This window comes from Salmo trutta, unplaced genomic scaffold (assembly GCF_901001165.1).
Source record: "Salmo trutta unplaced genomic scaffold, fSalTru1.1, whole genome shotgun sequence".
Lineage (NCBI taxonomy): Eukaryota > Metazoa > Chordata > Actinopteri > Salmoniformes > Salmonidae > Salmo > Salmo trutta.
In genome coordinates, this window is record NW_021822911.1 from 15,249,031 (window position 1) to 15,269,992 (window position 20,962).

Consider the following 20,962-nt stretch of genomic DNA (forward strand, 5'->3'; position numbering starts at 1 on the left):
ACCTAAAGTGGACACACTCCCATCAGTTTCTGAGACAACTGCCCAGACTTTGTAGACTGTTTAATAATGCTTAAACCTCTTCTTTATCAAATGATCCATTAAAGATACCAACTCAAAACCTACGTTCGTCTACATATGGGTTGTTTAAATTGTATCTAATTATATTCCCAGTATTACTTCATCAAATCTCTAGTAATCATTATACACACATACATTTTATCATATTTTCATATATTCACAGAATCCATATAAAACGTAAGAAATTCTCAGGTAGTCACGACAACCATTCCATTTGCTTTTTCAATGACTCTCCACAGCTACGAAGCAGCTCTCCAAACATACTCCCAGCGGAACCAAAAAAATAAACTTTTGTTTCCCGGACAATGACCGGATCGTCAACGGTTCTCTAACCTCCCAGAGACCACGACAAAATCAAGCCTCCCAGGAACAATAGACCTTCTGCTGCTTTCTAAATTATCATCCCGCTCTCAATACCACCCCGTGATCTTCTATGATGGGCAGTGAAGGAACCCCAAGATAACGTTATATCAAAGCTTATTATCCACATGTCAATCATCTGATTAAGCATATTTCTATATGAGGAACTATAGATCTATCTCTGTGAGGAACTATAGATCTATCTCTGTGAGGAACTATAGCTCTATCTCTGTGAGGAGCTATAGCTCTATCTCTGTGAGGAGCTATAGATCTATCTCTATGAGGAACTATAGATCTATCTCTATGAGGAACTATATATCTATCTCTAGGAGGAACTATAGATCTATCTCTAGGAGGAACTATAGATCTCTAGGAGGAACTATAGATCTCTAGGAGGAACTATAGATCTCTAGGAGGAACTATAGATCTCTAGGAGGAACTATAGATCTCTAGGAGGAACTATAGATCTCTAGGAGGAACTATAGATCTCTAGGAGGAACTATAGATCTCTAGGAGGAACTATAGATCTCTAGGAGGAACTATAGATCTCTAGGAGGAACTATAGATATGTGAGGAACTATAGATCTCTGTTACTATCCAAACTTCAGATTAAGACACAGTCAAATAACTCTCATATCAGTCACACAATGCTATTCCCAAACATACCTAATCAATTAGATGTTTTTCAACAATATTTTAACCTGCAGGAATATTTTCTAATTTCTATCTCATAGTTAGTTCCTAGGATAATGAAACAAATACATTTACATCTTTCAATACTTCTAAAATGTGGTACAGGTTTACAACAATTACAGGTTTAAAACAATTACAGCTACACCTTACTATCTTATACTACACTGCTCAAAAAAATAAAGGGAACACTTAAACAACACAATGTAACTCAAAGTCAATCACACTTCTGTGAAATCAAACTGTCCACTTAGAAAGCAACACTGATTGACAATAAATTTCACATGCTGTTGTGCAAATGGAATAGACAACAGGTGGAAATTATAGGCAATTAGCAAGACACCCCCAATAAAGGAGTGATTCGGCAGGTGGTGACCACAGCCCACTTCTCAGTTCCTATGCTTCCTGGCTGATGTTTTGGTCACTTTTGAATGCTGGCAGTGCTTTCACTCTAGTGGTAGCATGAGACGGAGTCTACAACCCACACAAGTGGCTCAAGTAGTGCAGCTCATCCAGGATGGCACATCAATGCGAGTTGTGGCAAGAAGGTTTGCTGTGTCTGTCAGCGTAGTGTCCAGAGCATGGAGGCGCTACCAGGAGACAGGCCAGTACATCAGGAGACGTGGAGGAGGCCATAGGAGGGCAACAACCCAGCAGCAGGACCGCTACCTCCGCCTTTGTGCAAGGAGGAGCAGGAGGAGCACTGTCAGAGCCCTTCAAAATGACCTCCAGCAGGCCACAAATGTGCATGTGTCTGCTCAAACGGTAAGAAACAGACTCCATGAGGGTGGTATGAGGGCCCGACGTCCACAGGTGGGAGTTGTGGTTACAGCCCAACACCGTGCAGGACGTTTGGCATTTGCCAGAGAACACCAAGATTGGCAAATTCGCCACTGGCGCCCTGTGCTCTTCACAGATGAAGCAGGTTCACACTGAGCACGTGACAGACGTGACAGAGTCTGGAGACGCCGTGGAGAACATTCTGCTGCCTGCAACATCCTCCAGCATGACCGATTTGGCGGTGGGTCAGTCATAGTTAGGTACCGAGATGAGATCCTCAGACCCCTTGTGAGACCATATGCTGGTGCGGTTGGCCCTGGGTTCCTCCTAATGCAAGACAATGCTAGACCTCATGTGGCTGGAATGTGTCAGCAGTTCCTGAAAGAGGAAGGCATTGATGCTATGGACTGGCCCGCCTGTTCCCCAGACCTGAATCCAATTGAGCACATCTGGGACATCATGTCTCGCTCCATCCACCAACGCCACGTTGCACCACAGACTGTCCAGGAGTTGGCGGATGCTTTAGTCCAGGTCTGGGAGGAGATCCCTCAGGAGACCATCCGCCACCTCATCAGGAGCATGCCCAGGCGTTGTAGGGAGGTCATACAGGCACGTGGAGGCCACACACACTACTGAGCTTCATTTTGACTTGTTTTAAGGACATTACATCAAAGTTGGATCAGCCTGTAGTGTGGTTTTCCACTTTCATTTTGAGTGTGACTCCAAATCCAGACCGCCATGGGTTGATAAATTGGATTTCCATTGATTATTTTTGTGTGATTTTGTTGTCAGCACATTTAACTATGTAAAGAAAAAAGTATTTAATTAGATTATTTCATTCATTCAGATCTAGGATGTGTTATTTTAGTGTTCCCTTTATTTTTTTGAGCAGTATATATCATAAATGGTCTTAACTAGTAAACACAGATTCTAGTTTTCATCCAGTTTGCACAGATAGCTGACTCAGCCTCAGATTCTGACTGGGCCCTGTTTACACCTCCACACAGGAATACACACTCAGAGCCTACGAGGATTTTCTAAAAACTCCACTTTGCGTGCTTCGCTCACCTCTTTCTTTTTAAACTACGTTGGAGATGTGGTATCCACTCGGCTGGCTGCCTCTCAGAAAAAGGTGGGTCCATTTGCTCCGTTCCCGAAGTGTGGTCTCCCTGAGATCCCAAGTTAGAGGGATCCCTGGTGCACCATTTACCCAGGTCATCAGGAGCGGTCACCAAGTGAAGATTCACATCCCCAAATGTGGTTGTTAATTTCTTTAATATCAATTGAGTAGACAAACTTATCACACAAGTCAGAGTTATTCTTAAACTATCTTTACTCACTTATAAGGCAGCAGGTCAATACAACACACACATATAAAGTGAATCAATTGAGTGCTCTATGATAAATGATGGCTAGTCGACAAATCACCCCCAGATGATTCGTTGAGAGATGAATCACCCCCAGATGATTCATTGAGAGCCCCGAGACAAAAGTACAAAGGTATTTTAAAGCCAAGATACACCCCTTTCAACCTACATGACAAACAGATGTATAGAACGGGTCACAAGGTTAAGATTTGTATGAAAGATACTTATAATTCTCAGCAGACAGTATCTGCTGTAAAAACAGTACTCTTTGTGTAGAGACCAGGGTCTGGCCCTGAGGTCATCGCTCCCTGGTACCATATAGAACAGAAACATTATCTCATGCTCTGGAATGCAGTCTCTTTAGGTTTTATCACCCAAAAGACATTGTAAATCTCCTGTCAGTGTTTTCTCCCAGAGGCCCATCCTCAGTAGAACACAAAGACACAATAGTTCTAAGAACCCTCTATTCTGTTGCATAAAACAACCATTTGATGCAATAAAAGTATTATAACATAATCTTGCAGTTTTGCTCTCAGTGTCCACTGAAAGTTGACTAGTAACAACAACTGGGACCTAAAAGACACCCACCATGAGACCCACTAAATCTGCCCAAGAAGAGGCAAACAAAAGAAAAACCCACACCAAACTTAAAGACAGGAAGCAAACCGAAAAGGTGGAGCAACTAAAGGTGTTGACTCTCCACATCTATCAAGACAACTCGAGCACTGGGCCAGACACTCTTAAATAGAACCTGGACCAGCTCAGGTGAAACACCTTCCCACTAACGAGATGGACAAGCCAGCACAGGTGTAACACATACTGACTAACGAGGTGACACCAATCAGTGCGTCCTACGTGCTAACGAGCTAGACGTGCTAACGAGCTAGACGAGCTAACGAGCTAGACGTGCTAACGAGCTAGACGTGCTAACGAGCTAGACGTGCTAACGAGCTAGACATGCTAAAGTCCAACCTCAAAACATAAGATGGAAAAACCAAAAAGACTAACACCTTAAGAGAATGCTTACCATCAACAGAAAACAACTTCCATTTCACATTAAAATCAAAGCTTCACCTTCACCAATATAAACATGGTGTCTACTGGCTGTCAACAATTAAAAACAAGAAAACATTTTTTTCCCCACTAGCTTCTAGAACTCTCGTCCCCTTGGAACGAACCCAAATAAAACTCAGCTCCATTACGGAAAAACGTGCAGTCAAAATAAATTGTGATCCATGGCAACGCACTGGCTAAATGCAAAACACAAATCTTTTTGACTGCCCATCCTTGAGACAATTAGCAACCAAGTTGTCCTTACCACGGACATGTCTGATTTCAAGAGGAAACTCCTGCAATATCCGTAGTAACTTTCCACCTCACAGCAGAGCTTCTCTCTCTTTTCAGGGTTCACTAGATAGGCATGTTGTTGGATCAGGGCCCAGTCCACAATGTCATGCTCTAGTACATTTGGGTTGGCACATCTGAGAATGAACCCTGGTATTCTAAAAGCAGGGCAACAACGTCAATATTATTGTACCAAAAAAATGGTCAGTTGGTTGCATGAATAATTTTCATGACTAAATGTTACATGAAATGTAAATTTGAAATATTTGATTGCATGCCTTATTTTCAACGTCTTTTCAATTACATTTTGCTAGGTGGGATAGCCCCAATGTCAAAACACAGTTTTAACATGTACAAATCAACAACCAATATGCAGAAACAGTTTGTGATCAATTGAAAACCTAAACATAACATGTGCTATGTACACAAACATCTGCCACAATAATAATATTACTTGTATTTTTAAAAACAAGCTCCTTATAAACTGCAGAAGAACCAAAAACGCTGTTGTTTTGACAAGTAGCAATAAATCACTGATATCGATTAGGGGGGAAATCAGGTTGTACGTGATGTTGAAACTAACAACTAAACAAAAACACATGGAAATGGGAGATATATTTCACCTCACTGGTTAGAGGACAACCTGCAGAAGACAGTCAGCTACATTTTGGAGTGATGCATTTAAATGTAGGGGTCGCTAAACAAAGGAACACAACACTTATTCATCGATATCATGCTAAAATCATTTGTGTGACAGGAGGGAGATGAAGTTGCACGTCCTGTTAAAACGAACAGCTCAAAAACCACATGGAATCTGGGAATAATGTGTACATCACTGGTTAGAGGACAATTTGTAGAAAGCAGCTCTTTACATTTTGAAGTGTTGCATTTTGATTCAAGTGTGTCACCAACGTGGTAAGTGTAACACAGCTCTTTTTTTGTTAGTCACTTTTTGTTAAATCTCATAAATAGTACTCTTTCAATTCAGAGCCTGGATTTTCCCCCTGAGGCTAATATCCATATCATGTTGAAATCAATAGAACAGGGGACAAACGTTTAGGGTTCTACATTGTGACATCATTAAAATACTCCTTCTACAATGTTAAAACATTCTACATTGTGACATCATTTCATTGATATCATGAAACAACTCCTTCATGTATTTTCTGATGTTTAATCAGAGATCTTTTATCAGAGTATCTCTTCCCACATTGATCACAGCTAGGAGGTTTCTCTCCTGTGTGTGTTCTCTGATGTGATACTAGGCTGGTTAGCCAAGCAAATCTTATCCCACATTGACTACAGCTATATTGTTTCTCTCCTGTGTGTGTTCTCTGGTGTATAGTGAGATAGCTAGACGTAGAAAAACTCTTCCCACATTGAGTACAGCTGTATGGTTTCTCTCCTGTATGAGTTCTCTGGTGTTTAGTGAGAACTCTAGATGTAGAAAAACTATTCCCACATTGGTTACAGCTATAAGGTTTCTCTCCTGTGTGTGTTCTCTGGTGTAATTTTAGGCTGTCTGGCCGAGTAAAACTCTTCCCACATTGATTACAGCTATAAGATTTCTCTCCTGTGTGTGTTTTCTGGTGCTTCTTCATATTCTGTGAAGATGAGAATCTTTTTCCACAATCTGAACAGTGGAATGGCTTCTCTCCTGTGTGTACTCGCTGGTGTCTAGTCAGATGGCAAGATGAAATATAGGTCTTCCCACATTGATCACAGCAATAAGGTTTCTCTCCTGTGTGTGTTCTATGGTGTACAGTCAGTTCACTAGATGTAATAAAACTTTTCACACATTGATTACAACTAAAAGATTTCTCTCCTGTGTGTGTCCTCTGGTGTGATAACAGGTTGCTTGACTGAGTAAAACTCTTCCCACATTGAGTGCAGCTGTACGGTTTCTCTCCTGTATGTGTTCTCTGGTGTATAATCAGATAGCTAGATGTAGTAAAACTCTTCCCACATTGATCACAGCTGTAAGGTTTCTCTCCAGTGTGAATTCTCAGGTGTACTTTTAGTGATTTTAATCTTAAGTAACTCTTCCCACAATCAAAACAGTGGTGAGATTTCTCTCCTGTGTGTGTTCGCTGGTGTATTTTAAGTTCTGATGAAGATTTGCAATGTTTTCCACAGTCAGAGCAGCAGATAGATTTCTTCCCTGTGGGTCTCTGCTGGTGTTTCTTGAGGTGATAGAATCTGGACAGACTCTTCTCTGACTCGTTAGCATCATGATGTTGAGGCTCCCCAGAGGATCCATGATAGTCACGTCTCTCTCCTGTGTGAACAAGTCAGACAGATAGTTAAAGGCTCACAACAGCAGAAATCCACTGTAAAAGGTGATGCCAACAGCGTAGCCATGATACTGTACAACAATTGACGTCTGTAATGAATGTTAAAATTACTTGACAATTGTCTTAAGACAGTCAAGTGAGCAACAATAGTCATATTTAGTCTTGTTTTCACATTAGTAGTAACTAGAAATAAGTAAAAGGTGTTGAACTCCTAAGCAGTGTGCCAGGCGACTTTTGTTCTCAAATATAGGCACCTTTCTGTGTTTCCTAAAATTGCGACAAGGGCGATGCGCACACAATTTGATTGCAGAAACACCTCCCTGCTAATGCAGAAACCGCTAGTTATGGATGTAGTATATCTGCCTGGAGCAAAAATGGTAAGCAAGTGGCCTAAGCTGTGCCATTAGAGATTCTGGGTTCGAGTCCAAGCTCTGTTGCCGGCAGGGATATCCTTGTCTCATCGCGCACTAGCGACTCCTGTGGCGGGCCGGGCGCAGTGCACGCTGACCAGGTTGCCAGGTGGACAGTGTTTCCTCCGACACATTGGTGCTGCTGGCTTCCGGGTTGGATAGGCATTGTGTCAAGAAGCATCGCGGCTAGGTTGGGTTGTGTTTCGGAGGTCGCATGGCTCTCGACCTTCGCCTTTCCAGAGTCCGTATGGGAGTTGCAGCGATGAGACAAGACTGTAAGTACCAATTGGGGAGAAAAAAGGGGTGAAAAAAATATATATATTTAAAAAATGGTGAGCAAAGATTTTAGTTTTCACAATGTATTCTGAATATTACAGCACTAGATCAGGAGTGCTACTCAAGGAAACTCACATTAAGCTCTGTGTCTATTCACTAATTCACCACCATGGGGGAAACTCAGGGGAGTTCTCATAGGCTGACAGCAAAAATAGCCTCCATTTACAGGTTGATTATGATTATTATTATCATAATTTGACACTACTTTGGATTATAATTGTAAGGCTCGTTTGAATGTCCTGATTTAATATAATGTTTGTGTTATTGTCGAAAATGTACTACTTTATATTTAAAAACGACTTCAACCAGTAAAATGATCATTGGCTAGTTTTCCATCAGCCTGACATCAGCCTGACAATGAGATTTTGTCCACTAAGTGTATGCCAAAATGGTCTATAATCTCACCTAAATATAACATAGACCTACTGTAGGACCCATAACTTCACCTAACAACAACATAGACCTAGGACTATAAATCATTTAATATTTCAGGTGAAACATGGAAACTAAAATGTCTTTGTCATGACATTTCATAACCGGATCACCAGATAATTTTGTGAATAATCCCACTAGGCTACTATGTAATGTGTTGTCATTCTAAATGTCCTGAATAAAGGAAAATAGCTCTGTGTGTTGTACAATAGCCTATCCATCAAGGAACAGTTCTCTACACATTATGAGCTAAGTATCTCCGTTTCCAAACAGACTAACGAGACCCTACTGTAAATCAAGTAGACAATAACACATTATAAACATCAATTTGTTTGGGATGTTGGATCCAACGTGGAGCACGGCATAACTGTCTTTACCGGTGTAATGAATGAAGAACTACATTTGACTGGCATGAAGAAAATGATTTCCTGGATCAGCTGATGATAGTTGAACATGTGACTGTAACTAAACAGCTACAGTATTAAGTATTATGTGTAATTATTTAAGATCCGCATTTATGACAGTATCCATTTGGGTGTTGTCAATAAAGTTAAGGTGACACTCGGTTAGAACCATTGGATTTAGTAAACTGAAATGATTTAGGATTTCTGTGCCCATGAAAACTGTTTTCCCAGCGTAACATAAGGAGACACTAGATGTTACGTAGTTAGAGAGCATTTCAGAGATCTGAATACAAAAAAACTGTCCGACAGCAAGATCCAGTACTTAAGTTAAAGTTCATCATATGACAAGCTTAACGTTATGACTATAACTACTGTTCCCTGAAGGAAGGAAACTAGGTACAACATACTATTAAATCCACACGTTATGACTATAACTACTGTTCCCTGAAGGAGGGAAACTAGGTACAACATACTATTAAATCCACACCTCGCTGGAAGCCCCGCCTTCCACAGGTGATGAGCGTGAGACTCGGATATATTCCTTAAATGATTTAATCCTTAAATTTAATACCTCACTTCCCCGACCCAGGAAGTGGCGGAGCCAAACAGGTGTTGTAACTCGTTCATAACTGGCACGCAGATCGGTAGAAATGGTAAGATAAATTGGCACTTCAAACGGAAATTGAAAAAGTTTGCCTATTTTACCGGAAACTTCAGGAGCATAACGTCAGAATTAACGAAGGCCAGCAGCAGGTGGGGAATTGGTTATTTTCTTCTGGTTATATTGACCTCTGGCTTCCTCAAGTCATTTGTGTGTGTTAATTATTTAATCAAACGCTTGAAGCATCAGTTCAGTTCAAGTTCTGCACATACAGTTGATTTTATTAAACACATGGGGTGTGCCTATATGGAAAAATACACTTCATAACCAATCAATTGGTAGAAAGAAAATACATTTTTTTTTTTTTTTTTTTTAAATCTGCCCTAGAACATACAACATACATGCATTCAGACCCCTTCCTTTTTACACATTTGGTTATTATAAAATAGATTTTTTTTTCAATTATCAATTTTCAGACAATACCTCATAAAGACATCACAATACCCCATAAAAGTGAGAAAAAAAGTTTAGAAATGCTTGTATACCAGCGGTATCTCCGTCTGTCTGTCTGTCTGTCTGTCTGTCTGTCTGTCTGTCTGTCTGTCTGTCTGTCTGTCTGTATCTATCTCTGTCTGTCTGTCTGTCTGTCTGTCTGTCTGTCTGTCTGTCTGTCTGTCTGTCTGTCTGTCTGTCTGTCTGTCTGTCTGTCTGTCTGTCTGTCTATTTCTGAATCTATCTCTGTCTGTCTGTCTGTCTGTCTGTCTGGCTATCTGTGTGTATTTCTCTGTCTGTGTGTCTGTGTGTCTGTGTGTCTGTGTGTCTGTCTGTCTGTCTGTCTGTCTGTCTGTCTGTCTTTCTCTGTATCTATCTCTGTCTGTCTGTCTGTCTGTCTGTCTGTCTCTCTGTATCTGTCTGTCTGTCTGTCTGTCTGTCTGTCTGTCTGTCTGTCTGTCTGTCTGTCTGTCTGTCTGTCTGTCTGTCTCTCTCTGTATCTATCTCTGTCTGTCTGTCTCTGTCTGTACACACACATATATATATCTAGGTCATGCCAGTAGGTTACAGTAGGTTGTAACTCTCTAGGTCATGCCAGTAGGTTACAGTAGGTTGTAACTCTCTAGGTCATGCCAGTAGGCTACAGTAGGTTGTATCCAAGTGGAAACAATTATCAACCCAATGTGGAAAGTGTTGAATTTGGTCAACAACAAAATTAATGGCTTATTTGCTACGTGAGGTTTACTTGATCCAACAGAAGGTTCGTAATGATTAAGTTGTTATGTGGACACGTGACATACCAACAACTTTGATAAAAACACTATAGGAGTTGTCTCCAGATCGCTATGCATATTCATGCTAGTAGCTTAGCATCTCTCTCCATTGAATACAGGCAGTTGACGTCAACAACTCTCATAGAATATAAACAATAGATTACAATAATAAGATGTATCCACCAATCCAAAGACAGGATAGGTGGGAGATAGACAACCCACAGTGCAGCTTTGTGGACAACGACTCCCCTTGTTAGGACGGAGAGACATCTTGTCAGTATATCCATAATCTTTGGTGTAGCCAACCCAACTCTCACATGGCTCTATTGGGGGTCACGGTGTGTAGTAAAACATCACTACATTAAAATCACTACATGCCGTGACCCCCCAGTCTGCGGTCAGCAGATAGACCCTCCTCAAATATATATGTTAAGTCACTTTTTGGAAACGGAACGGAGAAAACAAGGGGTAGCTTGTTCTCTACGTCGTCTGATTCTAGACATATCAGTCATCATCCCAGGACCCTCCGTTGAAGAGGTATTGACGAGCCAACTCCGAATATCCAAAGTTAAAAACTAATTGAAGGTGGTACTTACTGGTGTTACTCAGATCTCCTGTCTCCTCCTCTTCATCTTCCAACTCCGAATATCCAAAGTTAAAAACTAATTGAAGGTGGTACTTACTGGTGTTACTCAGATCTCTTGTCTCCACCTCTTCATCTTCCAATGTGACAGTAATCTCTCCTTCCTTCTTCACTCCAAAAACACCATCATCCTCTTCTTCCTCTTGTTTAACTGAAACGTCTTTCTCTTCATCTTTCACTGTAACAGTCTCACCCTCTACTTCTTGTTTTACTGTAACATCCTCGTCTTCCTTCTCCTCTTTCACGACAATGTTCAGCCCCAGAGCTTCTTTCTCCGTCCAGCAGACCTCCTCTTCTTTAACAGGAGGGGAGTAGTTTAGGGAGCTCATGTTCGGGGATGTTAGCTAGCTAGCTATCATTAGCGACTAGGCTAATGCTAACTTAACCAGCCAGCTACTATAGCTGACTAATAAAAAATAACGCAATATTAAATTAAATGGGTTAACAAGTAGATACGACAGAAGTGTGTCTGAAACACAGTAGCTAATATAGACCGAAAGCGTCTAAATAGCTTGAATCTTTCGGCTATGTTGGCTAGCAAGCTACCGAGGTGGTTGACGAGCTGTTTATGAAGAACCGTCCACTAGATTATACGTCACGCTGCAGCATCGCCTGAAAGACGCACATCGCCGTCTGCTGACTGGAGGGAAACGCAGTTGAGGATCATATTTTATTTTCAGACAAAGATTATTGTACATGGATTTAATTAAATAATACTATTATATTGAGACATACAAAGACAGGAATGTGTTGGTTGATTAGTGCGAATAAAAAATGTTTACTACAGCTCATTTAAGGCAGTTTCTTTAAGTCAAACTAAATCTGAATAAGTAGCCAGCTACTGTAGGTCTATACTGCTACTACATGGTGTAACAATACATCATGTAGATGTATATAATGAACAGACTAGGTCTATACTGCTCCTACATGGTGTAACAATACATCATGTAGATGTTTATAATGAACAGACTAGGTCTATACTGCTCAAACATGGTGTAACAATACATCATGTAGATGTATATAATGAACAAACTATTTCTATACTGCTGCAACATGGTGTAACAATACATCATATAGATGTATATAATGAACATACTTGGTCTATACTGCTCCTACATGGTGTAACAATACATCATGTAGATGTATATAATGAACAGACTAGGTCTATACTGATCCTACATGGTGTAACAATACAGCATGTAGATGTATATAATGAACAGACTAGGTCTATACTGCTCCTACATGGTGTAACAATACATCATGTAGATGTATATAATGAACAGACTAGGTCTATACTGCTGCTACATGGTGTAACAATACATCATGTAGATGTATATAATGAACAGTCTAGGTCTATACTGCTGCTACATGGTGTAACAACACATCATGTAGATGTATATAATGAACAGTCTAGGTCTATACTGCTGCTACATGGTGTAACAATACAGTGCATTCGGAAAGTATTCAGACCCCTTCACTTTTTCCACATTTTGTTACATTACAGCCTTATTCTAAAATGATTAACACTACCGTTCAAAAGGTTGGAGTCACTTAGAAATGTTCTTGTTTTTGAAAGAAAAACACTTTTTTTTGTCCATTAAAATAACATCAAATTGATCAGAAATACAGTGTAGACATTGTTAATGTTGTAAATGACTATTGTAGCTGGAAACAGCTGATTGTTTATGGAATATCTACATAGGCGTACAGAGGCCCATTATCAGCAACCATCACTCCTGTGTTCCAATGGCATGTTGTGTTAGCTAATCCAAGTTTATCATTTTAAAAGGCTAATTGATCATTAGAAAACCCTTTTGCAATTATGTTAGCACAGCTGAAAACTGTTGTGCTGATTTAACAAAGGTTTTGTAAACAGTGTTGTTGCATAACAATCAGGCAGTAGAACAACAATAATCATCACCCTCTTGACCAATCTTCCCTCCCCTTAACATTGGGTTGATTCAGACCCTGCCAGTGTGCCAGGTGAACATTGGGTTTGATTCAGACCCTGTCAGTGTACCAGGTGGACATTGGGTTTAATTCAGACCCTGCCAGTGTACCAGGTGGACATTGGGTTTAATTCAGACCCTGCCAGTGTACCAGGTGGACATTGGGTTTGATTCAGACCCTGCCAGTGTACCAGGTGGACATTGGGTTTGATTCAGACCCTGTCAGTGTACCAGGTGGACATTGGGCTTGATTCAGACCCTGCCAGTATGCCAGGTGGACATTGGGTTTGATTCAGACCCTGCCAGTGTGCCAGGTGGACATTGGGTTTGATTCAGACCCTGCCAGTGTACCAGGTGGACATTGGGTTTGATTCAGACCCTGTCAGTGTACCAGGTGGAAATTGGGTTTAATTCAGACCCTGCCAGTGTACCAGGTGGACGTTGGGTTTGATTCAGACCCTGCCAGTGTACCAGGTGGACATTGGGTTTGATTCAGACCCTGTCAGTGTACCAGGTGGGCATTGGGTTTGATTCAGACCCTGTCAGTGTACCAGGTGGACATTGGGTGTGATTCAGACCCTGCCAGCATGGCCAGAAATGTATTCCAAGGTCAGTAACTTATAACCACAGAACCACCCCAGACCTTTCATGCATGACTAAAAACACCTAAGTATTAGATTTACTACCATGGTCTAGTATGTCACTGCATTAGACACCATTCACAATGCTGGCTGAGGTACTAGTAAAACATGACATATTATTTCCTAACCATTCACAATGCTCCTGAGGTACGAGTAAAACATGACATATTATTTCCTAACCATTCACAATGCTGGCTGAAGTACGAGTAAAACATGACATATTATTTCCTAACCATTCACAATGCCGGCTGAGGTACGAGTAAAACATGACATATTATTTCCTAACCATTCACAATGCTGGCTGTGGTACGAGTAAAACATGACATATTATTTCCTAACCATTCACAATGCCGGCTGAGGTACGAGTAAAACATGACATATTATTTCCTAACCATTCACAATGCTGGCTGAGGTACAAATAAAACACAACATATTATTTCCTAATTGTAAAAAATTCCCCAATCTTTTAAAAAAGATCTTAAATGGCAAGGCTTTAGTTCAATACTTTTTTCCCTCATTAAAATGCAAATCAATTTATAACATTTTTTTGTTTTTATTCTGTCTCTCACTGTTCAAATAAACCTACCGTTAAAATTATAGACTGATCATTTCTTTGTCAGTGGGCAAACATACAAAATCAGCAGGGGATCAAATACTTTTTTCCCTCACTGTATATGCTCTCTAACATAGACAGTTGTTCCTGCTGTAAATGTTATGCCTTTGTACAGATCTAGGATCAGTTCTCCTCCACATTGCATATACAGTACCGGTCAATTCTTTGGACATACCTACAAATTCAGTTTTTTCTTTATTTTAACTATTGTCTACATTGTAGAATAATAGTGAAGACAACACAACTATGAAATAACTCATATGGAATCATGTAGTAACCAAAACAAGTGTTAAACAAATCAAAATAGATTTTATATTTGAAATCCTTCAAAGTAGCCACCCTTTGCCTTGATGACAGCTTTTCACACTCTTTGCAGTCCCTCAACCAGCTTCACCTGGAATGCTTTTCCAACAGTCTTGAAGGAGTTCCCACATATGCTGAGCACTTGTTGGCTGCATTTCTTTCACTCTGTGGTCCGATTAATCTCAAACCATCTCATTGGCATAGTTGTGTTATCTTCACAGTTAACTCTAATGAACTTATCTTCTGCAGCAGAGGTAACTCTGGGTCTTCCTTTCCTATGGCAATCCTCATGAGAGCCAGCTTCATCATAGCGATGGATGGTTGTTGCGACTGCACTTGAAGAATCTTTCAAAGTTCCTGAAAGTTTCCACATTGACTGACCTTCATGTGTTAAAGTAATGATGGACTGTCATTTCTTTATGCTTATTTGAGCTGTTCTTGCCATAATATAGGCTTGGTCTTTAATCAAATAGGGCTATCTTCTGTATACCACCCCTACCTTGTCACAACACAACTGATTGGCTCAAATGCATTAAGAAAGATAGAAATTCCGCAAATGAACATTTATTAACAAGGCACACCTGTAAATTGAAATGCATTCCAGGTGACTACCTCATGGTAGATAGATGATAGGAGATAGAATGATGGTGAAAAGGTAAAATTAAAAATTACATTTAAAAAAGTCCAAATCAAACATAATAAAAGTACATTTCAATGACACTAAGTGATAGTGTTTTTACAACTAATGCTGGTTTGCCTGAGGCTGATGCCGTGCAGGAACACATGCATATTCACACACTCTCATTCAAACAAACACATACAAGAACACACACATGCATGTAATAGTGCCAGACATGCACACAAACATATACAGTTGGCATTGCTGTTATGATTTCAGTTGTCCTTGATGTCCTTTGTTTTAAATGTATTATTTTGTTTTATAATTTTTTTGCATTGTTGTTTACTGTTTTCTTCTGTCTTTTCCTTTTTCTCTTTAGTTCATTCTGTTGGTTGTTGGTGCATTGGGGGGTTCTTGGAGGTGGGGAATGGAATTAATTGTATTTTTCTATTAGGGGGGACTGTGGGGGGGGTCTCGAATGGTTGAGGGACAGCTATTGGGGAACTGTGGGGGGGATCTTGGAGGGTTGAGGAACAGCTATTGGGGAACTGTGGGGGGGTCTTGGAGGGTTGAGGGTCAGCTATTGGGGAACTGTGGGGGGATCATGGAGGGTTGAGGGACAGCTATTGGGGAACTGTGGGGGGATCATGGAGGGTTGAGGGACAGCTATTGGGGAACTGTGGGGGGATCATGGAGGGTTGAGGAACAGCTATTGGGGAACTGTGGGGGGATCTTCGAGGGTTGAGGGACAGCTATTGGGGAACTGTGGGGGGGATCTTGGAGGGTTGAGGAACAGCTATTGGGGAACTGTGGGGGGATCTTGGAGGGTTGAGGAACAGCTATTGGGGAACTGTGGGGGGATCTTGGAGGGTTGAGGGACAGCTATTGGGGAACTGTGGGGGGATCTTGGAGGGTTGAGGGACAGCTATTGGGGAACTGTGGGGGGATCTTGGAGGGTTGAGGAACAGTTATTGGGGAACTGTGGGGGGGGGATCTTGGAGGGTTCGGGTTTCACTAGATTGTGATCATGAAAAAGGAAACTATGACATATATTTTATATCACTATAATGCACACGCACCCTCACACATAAGGATGGCTCTGTTGTGGACAGACTGATACATGTTTGATAGTGTCTTGATGCTGTATTGTTTGTCCTTCATGTTCTAATACTTTAATGTTACCCCTTCCTTGTGTTGTTTGTAATAAATAATAATATATATATATTTTTTTAAATCAGTCGGGGTCTAAACTTACTGTTGAGAGTTAGAATAGAAGAATAGACAAGGTGTCATTTAGAAATGTGCATCAGCAGTTTTTCTCTTGGAAAAAAAATAAAGAGGTGGGGAAAAGTACATTCTACACAAATGACCTTCATTATATCAAAGAACAAATGTGTGTCTGATGGGAAATTAACTTTCATACAGCCAAAAGGGGTGAGAAGTTATACCAATATCAGTGGACAATTTGCACTGCTGCTGAAACACATCCCCACAGCATGATGCTACCACCACCATGCTTCACCGTAGGGATGGTGCAAATTTTCCTCCAGACGTGACACTTGGCATTCAGGCCAAAGAGTTCAATCTTAGTTTAAGCAGACCAGAGAATCTTGTTTCTCATGGTCTGAGAGTCCTTTAGGTGCCTTTTGGCAAACTCCAAGTGGGCTGTCATATGCCTTTTACTGAGGAGTGGCTTCCGTCTGGCCTCTCTACCATAAAGGCCTGATTGGTGGAGTGCTGCAGAGATGATGGTCCTTCTGGAAGGTTCTCCCATCTCCACAGAGGAACTCTGGAGCTCTGTCAGAGTGACCATCGGGTTCTTGGTTACCTCCCTGACCAAGGCACTTCTCCCCTGATTGCTCAGTTTGGCCAGGCAGCCAGCTCTGGGAAGAGTCTTGGTGGTTCCAAACTTCTTCCATTTCAGAATGATGGAGGCCACTGTGTTCTTGCAGACATTTTTTGGTACCTTTCCCCAGATCTGTGCCTTGACACAATAATGTCTCAGAGCTCTATGGACAATTCCTTTGACCTCATGGCTTGGTTTTTGCTCTGACATGCACTGTGAACCTTATATAGAGAGGTGTGTGCCTTTCTAAATCATGTCCAACCAATTTAATTTACCACAGGTGGACTCCAATCAAGTTGTAGAAACATCTCAAGGATGATTAATGGAATCAGGATGCATCTGAACTCAATTTCGAGTCTCATAGCAAAGGGTCTGAATACTTAAGTACATTTGTAAAAATGTCTAAAAACCTGCTTTGGGATTGTGTAGAGTTTTCAACAACAAAAAATGTTAACCTTTATTTAACTAGGCAAGTCAGTTAAGAACAAATTCTTATTTTCAATGACGGCCTATGAACAGTGGGTTAACTGCCTTGTTCAGGGGCAGAACAACGGATTTGTACCTCGTCAGCTCGGGGATTTGAACTTGCAACCTTTTGGTTACTAGTCCAACGCTCTAACCACTAGGCTACCCTGCTGCCGCATTAGCAGTTTTGTACACAGTCATGTGATACGTGGCATAGAAAAGACTAATCTTAGGAGAGTACATGGGAGGCACTATACTGTGTGTCTGCATGTGTCTATCTGGTTAAAACCACTGTGACAGGAGCCCCTCCACCCTCTGGTGGGATGGATCATGTCTACGGAGAAACCTATATTCAAATACTTAGATTTGTGTGTATTGGGTATATGTTGTGAAATTGTTAGATATTACGTATTAGATATTACTGCACTGTGGGAGCTAGAAACACAAGCATTTCACTACACCCACAAAAACATCTGCTAAACACGTGTATGTGACCAATAAAATGTGATTTTGTTTTGAAATAAACGTCCTATTTATCAAAGATGCTTTTGGCTGGAGTCAAACTGGCTCCAAGGGATTTGAATTTGTTAAAAGTCCATATTGATACAGAAACACTAAACCATGATTTAAATGTATTAAGAACAAGTTGATTGACAAAGTCATGAAAAATTGGTAGAATTGAATAAACCACAATTTGACTATGATCAAAGATATGCCTCTGAGGTCAAAATGATCCATGTCAGAAGTATGGTTCAATGCAAATATGTAGTGGGTGTAAAGTTTGTTTAAAATCCTCACTTATTAAACACAAATCAATCAACACATGCTTCTCTTCGAACGACTTAATATAATATTAAACTTTTCTGAAATAAATGAAAAATAAACGTTTGGTTCCTCAACTGCGTTGCCCCCTCCAGTCAGCAGATGGCGATGTGCGTCTTTTAGGTTCAGGCGATGCTGCCAGTGTGACGTATAATCTAGTGGACGGGACGCTCCTTCAACAACAACAGCTAGTCAGACACCTCGGTAGCTTTCTAGCAAACATAGCTACAACATTCACGCTCTTTACACTGTTTTGGTGTATATTAGTCGCTGTGTATTAAACACACTTCTGGTGTATGTACTTGTTGGCACATTTAATTATATATTTACGTTGTTTGTCAGCTAGCTGGTTTGCTAAGTTGGCTTAGAACTAGGCTAGTCGCTAATGCTAGCTAGCTAACATCCCCGACCATGAGTTCACTAAGCTACTCTCCTCCTGCTAAAGAGGAGGTCAGTTGGACGGAGAAAGAAGCTCTAGTGAAAGAGGAGGAGGAAGAGAAGGATGTTTCAATACAAAAACAAGTAGAGGGTGAGGCTGTTACCGTGAAAGAAGAAGAGAAAGACGTTACAGTGAAAGAAGAGGAAGACGCGTTCAGAGTGAAAGAGGAGGAGGATGTTACAGTAAAAGAAGAGGAGGATGCAGTTTTTGGAGTGAAAGAGGAGGAGGGGGAGATGACTGTCACATTGGAGGAAGAAGAGGAGGTTGGAGATCTGTTTAACACCAGTAAGTACCGTCTCTGCAGTCGTTGAACCAATATGCAGTAAATGGGTTCTACACTTTAATGTTGTTCTGTAGGAATGGCTGAAGCTTCACTGTAACGTGTAGAACATCAAGAGTGGACCATCAACAAAACGTTAACAATTGATCAAATGCATCCAATGACAATGCCTGAAATACTGTAGTCCTCAATATCTCCTATTAGATTAGCCCAATATGTTCTCTTAAAGGGGCAATCAGCAGTTGTTACATCCATTTTGGGACTTATACATTAATGATATGTACCCATCTGTTTCTTTAAGAATTCACTTTTAAATGCCTCATGAGCTTAGTTCAACTGTTGTACCCCATCAGATCCCAAAATATAAGCTTTTTTTTACTCCAATGTTTGTCAGTAAATATAAACAAACACTGTATATCCTCAAAACATGGTTAAAACTATAATGTTGATATCATGGCTGGTTACATTTCTCCAGCCCCATCCCTCAGCTTTTTACCGAAACGGGCAGGGAGTACGCTTTGTTATTGTTTCTACTGCTGATTGCTGCCCCCGTTACTCCTCAAGGTCCAAGGACTGTATGTTATTTTCAGAGGTAGACTGGCTCTGGCAGCTAAAATAGTCAAATATTCCATCTAAATGTGAATCGATTCTCAATTGCGATACGTTTCTAGAAACATAAATTGCTGTACTTTCATATCAATTCAGAATAATTTCACACAATACTTAAATATCACATCAAAATAATTTCAAATAATACTTTCATATTACATCAAAATAGGTAACCAGTCGCGATGCCTACATCCATAACTAGTGGTTTCCTCATTAGCAGATATACTACATCCATAACTAGTGGTTTCCTCATTACCAGATATACTACATCCATAACTAGTGGTTTCCTCAATACCAGTTTTACTACATCCATAACTAGTGGTTTCCTCATTACCAGATATACTACATCCATAACTAGTGGTTTCCTCATTACCAGATATACTACATCCATAACTAGTGGTTCCCTCATTACCAGATATACTACATCCATAACTAGTGGTTTCCTCATTAGCAGGGAGGAGTTTCTGCAACCAATTCAGTAGGCAAGTCAGTTAAGAACAAATTCTTCATTTCAATGATGGCCTAGCAACGGTGTTCAGGGGCAGAATGACAGATTTTTACCTTGTCGGCTCGGGGATTCCATCTTCCAAACTTCCGGTTACTAGTCCAACGCTCTAACCACTAGGCTACCTGCCGCCCCTGGATCAGCCTCATTAGCAGGGAGGAGTTTCTGCAATGAAATTGTGTGCGCATCGCCCTCGCACCGCAATTTTAGCAAATACAGAAAGGGGCCTATATTGGAGACCAATAGTTGTCTGGCACACTGCTTAGAATTTCAACAACTTTAATAACTTATTTCTAGTTACCACTAATGGGTATCTCTGGGCATCACCTTTTACCTCAAATAAACAGTGGATTTCTGCTGTTGTTGGCCTTTAATCATCTGTCTGACTTTGTGATTCACACAGGAGAGAGACAGGACTATCGTGGATCCTCTGGGGATCCTCAACAACATCATGATGCTGACGAGGCAGAGAAGAGTCTCTCCAGATCAGAACTCCTCAAGAAACACCAGCATAGAGCCACAGGGAAGAAATCTCACTGCTGCTCTGACTGTGGGAAGAGATTCAGCTCTTCAGTAGACCTTCAAATACATAACATAATTCACACAGGAGATAAATCTTTTGGCTGTGATCACTGTGGGAAGAGTTTTACTCAGCTAAGCAGCCTGATAGTACACCAGCGGACACACACAGGAGAGAAAGCTTTTAACTGTGATCAATGTGGGAAGAGTTTTATTCGGCTACAAACCCTGAAATCACATCAGAGAATACACACAGGAGACAAACCATATAGCTGTAATCAATGTGGGAAGAGTTTTACTCAGCTAAACACCCTGATAGTACACCAGCGGACACACACAGGAGAGAAA

At 40.8% G+C, this 20,962-nt stretch overlaps 1 protein-coding gene across 1 annotated transcript in view; it reads right to left on the reverse strand.

Moving 5' to 3' along the window:
• The window catches only part of LOC115186507 (zinc finger protein 135-like), a gene marked incomplete at its 5' end in the record, with an annotated part of 40,004 nt that extends 33,727 nt beyond the window's left edge, over positions 1-6,277 (reverse strand). Inside the window, one exon of the mRNA XM_029746128.1 lies at positions 5,791-6,277. Within this exon, the coding sequence (XP_029601988.1) occupies positions 5,791-6,277 (487 nt within the window). The remainder of the gene's footprint in view (positions 1-5,790) is intronic.
• Between the last annotated feature and the right edge of the window lie 14,685 nt (positions 6,278-20,962).